At 38.3% G+C, this 12,429-nt stretch overlaps 2 protein-coding genes across 3 annotated transcripts; one reads left to right on the top strand and one right to left on the bottom strand.

The window, feature by feature from the left end:
* Positions 1 to 3,809: 3,809 nt before the first annotated feature.
* Positions 3,810 to 9,760, top strand: prkab1b (protein kinase, AMP-activated, beta 1 non-catalytic subunit, b). Of its 2 annotated transcripts, XM_061037557.1 has the most exons (8): positions 3,810 to 4,163; positions 4,390 to 4,523; positions 6,708 to 6,877; positions 6,967 to 7,060; positions 7,191 to 7,305; positions 7,854 to 7,987; positions 8,088 to 8,156; positions 8,968 to 9,760. In XM_061037557.1, the coding sequence occupies exons 2-8, from the start codon at positions 4,404 to 4,406 to the stop codon at positions 9,043 to 9,045; spliced, it is 780 nt and encodes a 259-aa protein (XP_060893540.1). In that variant the 5' UTR covers positions 3,810 to 4,163; positions 4,390 to 4,403; the 3' UTR covers positions 9,046 to 9,760. The 2 variants fall into 2 exon arrangements, with proteins under 2 accessions (XP_060893540.1, XP_060893541.1); XM_061037558.1 differs by lacking the exon at positions 3,810 to 4,163 and having other exon boundaries at positions 4,381 to 4,523.
* On the bottom strand, positions 9,627 to 10,956 carry LOC132973902 (phospholipase A2-like). The gene is made up of 4 exons (XM_061037559.1): positions 10,807 to 10,956; positions 10,453 to 10,609; positions 10,246 to 10,373; positions 9,627 to 9,921 (listed from the first exon to the last, which is right to left on the bottom strand). Exons 1-4 carry the CDS (start codon positions 10,844 to 10,846, stop codon positions 9,797 to 9,799), a joined length of 450 nt encoding a protein of 149 aa, XP_060893542.1. The 5' UTR covers positions 10,847 to 10,956; the 3' UTR covers positions 9,627 to 9,796.
* Between the last annotated feature and the right edge of the window lie 1,473 nt (positions 10,957 to 12,429).

Raw genomic sequence — 12,429 nt, 5'->3', positions numbered from 1 at the left:
TTTAAACTCAGCTAAAAGTTTAAGAATAGTCAGCATTAGATGGCGCTGTGTTGGCCTCGTTCCTATTTCAGAGGACTTACTATGTTTCCTTCATGATGGACACACCAATTTTAAAAACAGATTACTCAATATTAAACATAAAAAAATTATTATTTTACTATACATTAAGATCTAAATAATTATACATTTGCAAGAATTCAGCATATAGTTTGTTTATTCTTTTTAAATTAGAAATTCTAAATCCCTAAATAATTTGTAATAAATTATGTAATTTGGTACTCAAGAAAGAAAAGTGTTTTTTAACTTGTAATAAATAGTGTTAAATTGTTCTTTGGTCAAAATGTAAAGTGTCGTATTTATGAATGAGTTAAATCTTTCTGTCTCTGTCCTCTCCTTCCTGACATTATTTCTGAGCATCACTTCCTCTGTCTCTGCGAGTCTTTAGTCTGCTCAGTTTTTTTTACAGCAGCCTTCCTCTGGGACGCTCTCGTATCTCTCTGCCTCCTGATTTCTCTCCTCCATCATCTCTGCTCTGCTGCCTCCTCTCCCTCACCTCCACCCCCACCACCTCTCCCAGAGTCCCAGCTCTACTTCCTCGACCTCTCTGACGCCATGAGAGAGACGCTCATGAAGAGTCCAGAGGTTCAGGAGACCTGCCCTCTGAGGAGCTACCTCTGTCGCACCTTGTCCACCTGCTTCTGCTTCTGCTTGGTGTGTCCCTCTAACATTGTTGTGGTGGTGAGACAAGTCTAAAGTTCAGAGTCTCTGATGTAACTCTGATGTGAAGATGTTGAAACCTATTAACCTGTGATTTTAAGGTATTGGTGAGATACCTTTATTTATGAAATCTAGTTATTTAAAATCTTTAAAACCATCTTTAAAAAGCCTCACTCAACATTACAACATTAACATTTGTATTAAATTACTGTAGGCTACATTCTGTTCTAAATTAGTACACATTTGAATAATTTAGCATACATTATGCACTTATTTGCTTTTACTTAATTACTCATGCTTAATCACTAAATATTGTGTTGTTCTAAATAAATCCAGTATGAAACCTTTGCATTAGTCAGGTAGCGTGCCCCATGTGTGACGGCTAACAGTCCTCCAAGCGGGTGACCCCGGTTCAAATCCAACCTGTGGCTTCTTTCCCGCATGTTATTCCCCACTGTCTGTCATTTCTGACACTATCCACTGTCCCATCTCTAAAAAAAACAAAAAAACACAACATTTGCATTAGTTGAAGAAAATAGTACCTGTGATCAATACATGGGGTTAAATTAACCATACCTGTGTCAGTACGGGATGATGGTTAATCCATTTCATCAGTCTATACTTTTAGAGTTTTTACACATTCATGCCATTTATGACGCTCCTTCGTCTATTGATCAAAATGCAAATAATGCGAATGCAGTTAATGGACAATTTAAGTGCTGAACACGTATTATTAACCATGAAGCCACAAAGTTTAAGCAGTAGAACACAACACATTGAGTTTTGTGTTTGGGTGGAGAAGGCGTTGTGTCACATTGAGGCCAACATGAGCCATGCAGCCAAAGCAATCCAACGTTTCTCATAGTTTATGAAATTGGCTTCAATACATTAATCAGATCTCATATAGAGGCAGGAGCAGGAGGAGATATGTACATGCAAACCAATACAGAGAATCATTCCTCTTAAAATGTTCAGCAAAGATTCCTGACAAAGACACAAAAGTAGACATATGGGTCAAAAGTCCTAAGAAGTGATAACCAGTTCTGCTGCCTCAGTGGGATTCACATTACTCATATTAAAGGCCCAAAAGAGCTACAACAACTATGACGGTTACAAAACTTGGTAAGATTGTTTCTTATGTCATTTTGTCTTTGGTCATGTGATCATCACAACGTATCCGTTATTTTGCACTTAAGAGCAGCAGAAGGAATTGTTTTGCCTAGTATGTTTTTCCTCCACAGCTTGTGATGTTACTATTGGAGGTTAAATAGAGGTGAAACTGTCCCGCAGAGATCAGCTCTGAGAGGCAAAAGAAGAGCTGCGGGGCTGCAGGTATCCACAGCTCTGTGTGGAGGTTTTGTAAGAGCTGTGGAGTCTTACTTTACCACTGAACACATCTTGGCTAATGTGGATAAACTGTTAAGGTAAAAGGAATGACTAAGCACAGGTCTATTAAACTTGATGATAAGTGGAACATTTGTTAATCTGAAGGCAAATAAAGGACTTGATCACTTTGTGAAACATCATATAGCTTCAGAACAGTCTAATAGAGGGGAAACTGTGTACAGACGGGAGAAATACTGAAAGAGATAAAAAGGGAAATGGATGATAAGGGGTAAACACTCATCCAAAATCCATATTGACACTATACTATGAAATGCTGATTGGAAAACTATAATAAATGAAAACTATAATTTAACATTTAAATGTAACTGAGGTTTTCAGTGACAGACCTTAAGAGGGATCTAAACCAGTGATTTCTGTTCAAAGTGTCTGTCTGATGAATAACACTGACTATAATAGTAAATACATGTAGCTCGTCTCTCCAACCCTGAGAGAAGGAAAAGGATGACCTTTCCTAACAGTGAAACACTGATGACTCAGATGTTGTCTTAAGTGTGTACACGTACTGACTTTAGACATGTGAATCACTTGAAATAGGATATCTGTGAGAAAGCTTCAATAGCCCTGTTTTTACTGAACTGTAGGACTATTAAAATGCTGTGTGGACTCTGACCAGGCCAATAAAAATACATAAAAAGATTCTCTATCATACGTCAGAGACAATTGGCCATAAGCTTTTCTGACAGAATGATCATGGCTGGTCGTTGCCAACTTGTGTTGCTTTTGACTGTTTAAAATGAAGCAATGTCTACTTGTGACTCGTATCACCAAGTATCTGAAGTCATCATTAAGCAAGTTTAATAATAGTCTGAAGATTTCATGATAAGTAGCCTACAGTCTGACGCGGGATAAATGTCAAAATAGAGGCTAATCTTAAAAAATACGTCAGATTTCTAAAATCAAATGTTCTTTTTTCTGTTATTTGTTTCACTTTTACGTATGATCCTAAGATTCTATTAGGATGAGTGGGCAACTACTAATATATGGCCTGAATTATTATTATTATTTAAAGCAGATATATTAGCCTACATATTTCTTATCATTTGTGTCAATGATGTTTCTCTTTTTCCTAAATGACTTCAGTTTATAAATAGTTTTTTTATGTTTTTTTATTTTCATGTCCACAAAGACAGACTTTAGCTACTAACCCTTTTCTCATTTAAATGCCACGCTGGGAATTAAACTTGGAAAAGGCCGTTAAAAACAATTTAATTATTTAAAGCCTCTGGGAGGAACTTTCGGTTTGAGTTGATTTTGGCGGCCCCTGTGGACAAAGTGGAAACTACGACGGAGGATTAGGGCCACGTTAAAATAATATATATATTTTTTAATTTCGAAATTAAACTCGTAAATTTACAAAAAAAACCTGCATCACTCAGTAAATCTTTGCAAAGGAAAATGTAAGCATGCTGTTAATCTACCATGTGGCAGTAGTCAGGCAAAAGGGCATTTAAAAAATGTAGGCTATAGAAATAATAAATGTTATCTATGGCCTTGTTTGCTCTTGTAGGTCATAACTAAACGTCAGTATTAATCTCCTCACGTTACCTGAAAACTCGTAGCCTATATCTTTTTTAACCCCTTCATGTTTTCCTCCACTCTGCTGGTGTGTTCACAGGTTATTCGGCGTCCAAAGGGTTAAATTAAAAGCTCAAGGACAGGAGGCGGAAGAGGTGTGTTTTCTTCACGACACACACACACATACACATACACACACACACACACACACACACACACACACACACATACATATGCTGCTGAAGTTGCCACTAAATGGAGAAAACGCGAACGGCACAGCTGAGCTCGGGAAGGTAAACAAATACATTTGGTTAGAATAAGGGGGAAGAAAGAGGCATACACACATTATCGAGTCTTTTTTTCTGCGTTTTTAATCTGCGGGAAGGTGAAGTCTGATCCGCCTCCGAGAGGAAAACTTCTCCAGTTCAAAGACGGAAACAACAACGAGACGTTTTGAAAAGCTCGGACACATGTAGAGACCCCCGTGTGATAAGAAAGCAGCAAACCTCAGCTGAACCTTTTTGGTAAGTGTATTTATCATTACTCTGCATTCTCGTACAGCTGTGTAGGCTAAGGTTGCTAAAGAGAAACTTCAGAACAATCACCATTTTGTTCTTTTGTAATATACAAATGTTGATTAATAAATGACCATCTGACATAAGGACCCCTGGTGAACAGAATAGGGTCCTATGTGCAGGTTAAAAGAAGATGCTGACTGGGTTCTCTGTGTGTGTGTTTCAGTGTTTACAGCCAGCAGTAGCAGGATGGGGAACAGCAGCAGTGACCGGGGGTCCGGTGGGGGTCAGGGAGGGAAGGAGGCTCGACCCAACATCTTGATGGACAGCACAGAGGATGCAGACCTTTTCCAGAGGGAGGATCCAAAGGTACAATAACAAGTTCATAGCACAAATGTATGTTATCAAACCAGAACCAGATGGTCTTTCAGTAATAACCCACACATCTCACATCTTTGAATGAGATCATACTTCTGTTATGCATGTGTTGTTGCCTAGGATTAACATGAATGTCATGAGTTTATAGACTGAGTTACATGACTTCTCTGAATCACTGGAACAGTCTAATGAAAGTAGAATTGGGGACACACAGATGCATACCAAAAAAATGGAAAGTTGGCACACCCTCTCCAAGAAAAAAAACAAGCAAAACTGACCTCATAAATGAAGACTTTCTGTCATGTGGATTTAATCTCATACCTTCTAATCTGATGTATCGGTATGGACCAAGAGGCAACCTCCGGTATTGAAAAATTAAGCTAATTCAGAAATGCAAAATCCTGCAGTTCGTTGAGTGTCTGTTTGAGGCTGGCTCCAGGAACACCAGAAGTCACATACACACTACAGCCCAAAAAAAAAGCTGTTTTTACAGTATACATAAACATGGGCACACACTGTACGGGAGGTGAATTTTTAAAAAACGGCTCTGTTTTTATTTTATAAACGATACGTGTTATCCATAGTTAGGCGCGTAGCTGACATGATTGACAGGTGGGCGCGATGTAACGGTTTGTCAAGAGTCTTAAACCCCGCCTCAGCTCTCAGCCTGTTGTTAGGTTGACTGAAAGTTAGGGTGAGACGGGATTTCCAGCATGGAGGCTGCTGCTGATGAGCCTCCAGAACCCCCTGCAGTAACAGATGGCTGACGTCACTCAGGCTTCATCCTTTAATATTTACAGTCTGTTGTATGAACTCTGTTTAAAGTGTCATGTTTTAATGACACATTTGGTAAATTAGTCTCTTATTGCAGCTTTATGCTAAATCAACAAGGAGCAACTGTGACTGTAGTGTTGATGAACATCTGAGCTGGAAAGATGCTCTGTCATCTGAACTTTGAGAGCAAGGTTTGTGAAAATCCGATCTGCACAGAGAGAGAACTTTGGTCTTAAAAGGATGATGTGAGTTTTTAGCCTCTTTGAATTGAAAGAATAATGAAAAAATGTTAAGTCTCAAGTTAGGCAGGTTTCCAAAAGCATTACAGTGAAGTGTACAAAGTAGTCACGATTATGGGGAATGCACAATTATAATGGAACAAAATATGAAGGCAGCTCAAAGTTCACAGTGATAACCCATCTGAAGGAGGTTTTCATTCTCCACCAAGGCCACCTGGACAGAAGTTATTAAAACTGGACACTTTGATGGGCTTTGTAAAATTGTTAGCAGTGGCATGTAACATTTTTTTTAAAGGAAAAAAACCCAGGGATGGTTCATAATGCCCTTTATGGAAAGATCTGTAGTTGGAGAGCAGTATAGTTGAAACATGGAGTACTGATTCCCTCATGTTAAGACGTGTCATAGAATATGAACATTTTTGTAGATTTAATAAACAGTTTTTTGTTTTAGAAGTTAAGGGGATTTTTATTGCAGTGTATACTGCACTACAACATTATTAATATAATTGATTATAATATAAATTTGAGAATATTAACAATATGCATATTATGCAGCTTATACAGTACATAATGTGTCATAGACGCAGCCGAACTGTATAGCTGTGTGCACAGGAAAATCAAAAAAAAAAAAACACAAAGCTATTCATGTAATCTTTTACTTATATTGCATTGTGTGGGCGTGACTTTCACATTTAGACTTAGACTTTCTTTATTGTCATTCAAACTTGTACTTTACAGTGCAGATAAGAACGAGCATTTGACTTGTTAGTGCAGGATAAAAACAGCAGCAAGTATTCACATAATAAGGTGAACTGACTGGGTTATTTGCCATTATATTCCTGTTGCTATCACGAGCCACTGCAGCCGAGCAGGGCGCCGCCATCTTGGAAGCTTACTGATTTGATTTTATCCAACTTCCCTAAAGCTCCAGGAAGTAGAAAAAATAAAATGTCCAAGAAGCTCGTGTATATTGTCCATTCCTGCTTAAACAGAGAAAAATGCCCAGTTTATAGAGTCTGTAAGAAAAAGTACTGCACATACCAAATCACAAGTAGCTGTCTCTTCAGCTCGTCATTCATTCAGGAAGTGTGTTGGGTAAAGGTGTTCTGATGGTGTTCTTCTCATTAAAATGACAACAATACATTGATATCACTCTGTCCAGGCTCCACAGGAAATACAGGAGTTTCTGGCCTGGCAGCAGGACCTGGAGAGTGACAGCAAAAGTCCAACACAGGACAGACCCACTGTGTTCAGGTGGACGGGGGCTGCAAAAGACGTCTTTGTGTCAGGCTCATTTAACAACTGGGCCACCAAGATCCCTCTCAATAAAAGGTGGTGTGGCGTATGCAGAATATCTAAAAACACTGAGTGATCTGAGTGTGTAGATTGAAGTGTCACACATCTGTTTCTCTCCAATGCAGTCAGAAGAACTTTGTTGCGATTGTGGACCTGCCAGAGGGGGAACACCAGTACAAGTACTGTGTAGACGGTCAGTGGACTTTGGATCCTACTGGGGTGAGTGAAAGTTTTTTTTTATTTTTATTTTTTAAATGCTTCTTTGAAGAATTTATCTCCAAACTATTCTTTATTTTTTCATACTGAGTACTCGACACTCAGATGTGTGTTAATGCTCTCTCTCTCTCAGGCAGTGATGACATCTAAGACTGGAACTGTTAATAACGTCATCAACGTGAAGAGAACTGACTTTGAGGTCTTTGATGCCCTCAGGATCGACTCACAGGAAACTGCAGATATCTCAGGTAGTGACACCTGTATTTATTCATTAACAATAACTATTTTAAGACTGCTTTGGTGTTGTTTAAAAAGTGATAATATCTGACACAAACACCAGAGGGCATATGAGTGAAGGAGACTTGTGTCAAAGTTAATATAAAACACAGTATCCGGGTAATATGAAGAATGAGTTTTGACCTCAAAGTGTTCTTTAGCTCAGTGGTTCTCAACTGGTGGGTTGGGACCTAAAAGTGGGTCGTCGAGCTGTTTTCAGTGGGTCGCGAATGTGTGCCTGGAAGAAAAATGTGGTCAAAAAGTCTGTGAAGCCCTTTTTTAAAACAGGTTTGTTTCATTCAGTTTCTTTGTTCTATCACGCTTTATCACGTCTGAGGTCCAAATGGCACACATTTTCATCAAATAAAAAGGATTGATTGGAAAAATATTCCAAATTTGGGTCACAAATTTTTCATGAAGGAGTCCTGAGGCTCGCCCAGTTGAGAACCACTGCTTTAGCTTATACCTTAATAATTAGCAAACCTAAAGTCTTAAATTTGCGTCCTGTGATAATTCCCAGACTTGTCCAGCTCCCCTCCCGGCCCGTACCAACAGGATGCATATGTTACCAAAGCAGAAGACAAGATCAAGAGTCCGCCCTTCCTACCTCCACACCTGCTGCAGGTGCTGCTCAACAAGGACACCGGTATCTCTGTAAGTAGTACAGTTGTGAAGCTGGAACACATGACTCTTAGTGACGGATACCACAGCGTGCAGTTTAATACAATTCACCCTCTCTCTGAATCTTCATCAGTGTGACCCGACGCTGCTTCCAGAGCCCAACCATGTGATGCTCAACCACCTGTACGCACTCTCCATCAAGGTAACACAGCTTTCTATTGCATATCGCTATTTTATTTTTTATTTCACTAAGGAGGAAATTAAGAGTGAACTTCATCTGTGTGTAAGACAAAACATTTCAGACAACACTAAATGGATTTTAAACAAACTATCAGAAATGTTCAAACCATTGTTAACCATCAAGAGGAATAAATAAGTGCTCGATGGCTCTGCGTTTTTAGATGGTTATGATACATGCTGAAACTAACACTGATTTCTATACGTGAGGTACAAAAGCAAACATCAGCAACAAGATGGATTATTTCTATTTAGTAATTCTTAATGTCCAAAACAGCTGCTGGGTGTATGTGTCATACAAAGAGGTAAACAGCAGACTTAGAAACAGCTGTTTTTTCTTCACTTTTCCATAACAATGATTTCAAACTTAGTGATGCATTTGACTGTTAAAAAAAGAGGGGGGAGATTTTAGCTAGAATTAAAGGTCAGAGTTAAAAAAGCCCATCTTACACATGTAAAGGACAGAATCAGCAAAGAGATGAGTTGTATGTTCTGTCCACAGGGGGCGCCAAAATCACCACAAACCCAAAGTTTCTCACAGGAGCTTTTAACAATAAACTGTAGTGATTTTAGTCTTCATCCTCCTGTATATATCGATGACTTTTCCCTAATTTTCAGTTGTACAAATCGTTTCTTCTTATTTTAATCAATATCCAAAATGCTGTTGTTTAAATTTGTGGACAGTAAACGACAAATGCTTTACACATTTTTCAAATGAGATCTTGAAAACTTCATCTGTAAACATTGTTAATCCTCTCCGTGTTCTTGTCTTTCAGGACGGGGTGATGGTTCTCAGTGCAACACACAGATACAAAAAGAAGTACGTCACTACTCTTCTGTACAAGCCAATATGATCCACACAGCAGTGCCCCAGACTATTATTTTAATTATTCATCTGTTGTTGTACACAGCTGCTACTTTGATTATTTCTGCTACTGTAATCTCACTTTTCTTTTCTTTTCTTTCAAACCTGGCTCGTATTTTAGTGAGTTGCCTCATAATGTTTGTTTTTGTAGGATCCATCCATAACTCAAGTCTGAAGCTTCAGTTCTTATGATCTGTCTAAAACTCTAAAGTAACATGCCAGTAATCTTTTCATTCCTACCTCTTTGAACCCGCACGTGTCAATAGACTTTTAGTTGATAAAGAGACCAAACACACGGTGCACCTCCTAAAAAAAATAAACCAGCTTTTAAAGACACTTTGTACTAAGCCAAAGTGTGGCTTTGCATGTTGAAGTGACCTGCAGTTACGTTTGTAAGAAGCCAAAGCACCAAGCGAGGCTTCCCATGTTAAAGTGAGCTGGAGTTTTAAAGAGACAGCTAGTGGAAAAATATGAAGGTGTAGTGGTGAGACAAACACAGCTGCAACCTCTGCTACACCAGCTCTGCATATGTGAGCAAACAGATACAAGGACACAGAGAAACACAATCAATGAGGGTCTCACTCTGTCTGTTTTATTTCCAGTCATGGCTTTTATTTTTTACCAAATCAAACTTCTTCTCAATCAAATATTGTTTAAACATTATGAAGAAATAAAAGTTTTAAAGAAACATGTTAGAAACCCAACATTGTCTCTTGTGATTTTTTTTTTTTTAGTGTAACTCAGTCGAGGCATTGGACTTTGGGATCCACGTTCTTGTTTTCAGGGTTGTATGTGGTCAGGGCAAAGCAGTGAGCAGCCACCCGGTCGCACTCACACACAGCAGCCTGGCACTTATTGTTGGTCGCTGCAGACACAGAGAGGAAATGAACATAGAGCTGCAGCATACTTACACTTGATACTATTATCATCAGGTACACTAAATGGCAGTGTGTCAGTGCTCGGAAATACTGTGAGAGCACTTTTCTGTGAGTCAGGATCTCCAAACTGGGGATTAAACCTCAATCCCCTGCTGTGGAAGACCTATATATAGCTGTTTAACTACACTGTCCTACACATAGGGTCACAAAAGAAGCTGGATTTAAATGAAGCATTTTATCTAATTCTCACCACAGCTTGACAGATTTGTAAATTCTCCTGCATGAATAAGTTTCAATCATGTAAGTCTTACCAGAGCATGTCACTTGCTGATTTGAACAGGTGAAATCATAAATGAGGACATAGGGAAGGTCAACAAGAGCCGTGCATCCAGGAGCTTTCCTGCTTGTTCGATAGCACTTATCGTGAACTCTGCAGCACCTACAGCAAATAAAGGTGCATGTCTGACATGGTCGCAAGTTTCTCTTAAAAAAAGCAAAAGAAAATGTGTGCTTCCTACTCGTCCAGTTCATCCAGAGGAGTTCCCGACCCCCCGAAACCACACCAACAGCCGTAGTTATTGTACTTTAGGGCGCTTACGTCCGGCTGAACACACTGGATCATGTTCCCAAACTGCCATAAGGCCCTGGGCAGCAGAGCACCACTGGCCACACAAGCTGGAGAGGCAGACAAATACAAACATTAATAAACAAAGAAATACATAAAACTGACCGACTGTGGCAGATTAAAGACGATATAAAAGAGTTAGAAGGATAGTTTCACACACAGCTTGTACTCAGAGGACATATATTTACTGTCAGTGTTAAACATAGAAGTGATATATGGTTACATACTGAGTATTTTTTACTCTTACCAGTGAGAAGCAGCAGGGACAGACGACCTGTGAGATTCATGGCTCCAGTCAGAAGAGCAGAAACTGAACCTGTGCAGTTCTTATAGTAGGTGACAGAACAGCAGAGATAAGATGAAGCCAGAGGGTGGCAGCTTAAATGAATGGGTTCTGCCTGAAGGTCTTGTTTTCTTCAACATGTATCAAAGACTTTCAGCTTCAAGGGTGAGAACTTGATCAAATGCAACTGCTAAAAAAATCCCTTGAAAGCACCAGGACAAGACATTTTAAGATATAAATTGTTTGTGTAAAAAAGGCTTACATTTTGAATTTAGTTGACATTTTCTTCAACTTCACCTTAAATAAAAAAACAAAGCAACACATACAGTCAATTGCAAAAGCTCCTCTTTGTCTTATATTAGAGTTAATGACACTCCATATCGTCTGCCAAATAACACAAGACATGATGCATTCATGGACCAATGAAAGAAGTATATCTTACGGTATTGCATCACACCGCACTGCATCGTATCCAATCACTCGTAAGGTATCTTGTCCTTTCATATCTTATCGTATTGTATCAAATAGTATCATAATGCATCATATCACACTACTGAATCTCATCGTACTGTACTGTATAGTATCATACTGTATGCTAAACAGTAGTCTATAGTATTGTATTTGTCAAGTCAAACTGGAGTTTGGTCTGTTAGAAAATAAATGAATGAATAGATCAATAAATCAATTAAATTTGATTATTTCAAAGAAGTAAAAGATAAGAAATAACATCAAATGTAAACATTTGAATCAAAACCAAAAGGAATATTAAATTGACAGCGTAAACATTTCGATTAATTTAATAAATAAGTTATGTTATTAAAATGTACTGTTTGCTAAAGTTGGTAAATAAATGGGTAGTAATATCCTACTGCACTTTATCGTATCATGTCCTATCCTGGTCAATTTAGGCCAGAATCTCCTTCTAAAACCTGTGTGAATAAGTCATATATTTACTTGATTCTTTTTTTTTATAAATACTGTTGAAGGTTTTGAAAACTGTTAGTTGTAGTTCAAGTTGAAATTCTACATCTTACATCCGTCAGTGGCTGAAGCTTTCCACTTTTTTCTGTTTCAACACAATGTGAAAAAACAACATGACAATGTGGTCTCAGTCAAATGTCATATTTGTGTCTGATGGCCTTGACTCATTCACTAAGGGTAGGCAGAATATACGTGTGTGTGTGTGTGTATTTCATAATTAACATACTGTATATCAAATTAAAATGTACCTAACAAACACTTTCTAATCTGTTGGTGTGTTCCCCTGTATTAACCTCTGTTAACTTTTATACACACAGCTGTGTCAATAGCCGGCACTTCCCTGAGTTCCCATGATGTAACCATCACATTACTACGGCTGGTTGTTTTAAGTTTTTACAAAATAAAACTATATCACACAATTATAACAATACTGACATAAATATTTACAGTATTTTGGTTTTAGTTGTGTTTATGTGTTCAGAATATTTGTTTGTATAGGGTTGCACACATCTACATATATGTAATTCATGCTTGTACACACATGTTGCATAAGTTGACCTAAAGAGGAAGAGATAGCATGACTTCTGGCAATTGGCCAAAAAGGGT

The sequence above is a fragment of the Labrus mixtus genome, chromosome 5, assembly GCF_963584025.1.
Source record: "Labrus mixtus chromosome 5, fLabMix1.1, whole genome shotgun sequence".
Lineage (NCBI taxonomy): Eukaryota > Metazoa > Chordata > Actinopteri > Labriformes > Labridae > Labrus > Labrus mixtus.
This window is presented reverse-complemented; position numbering and strand designations above follow the sequence as displayed.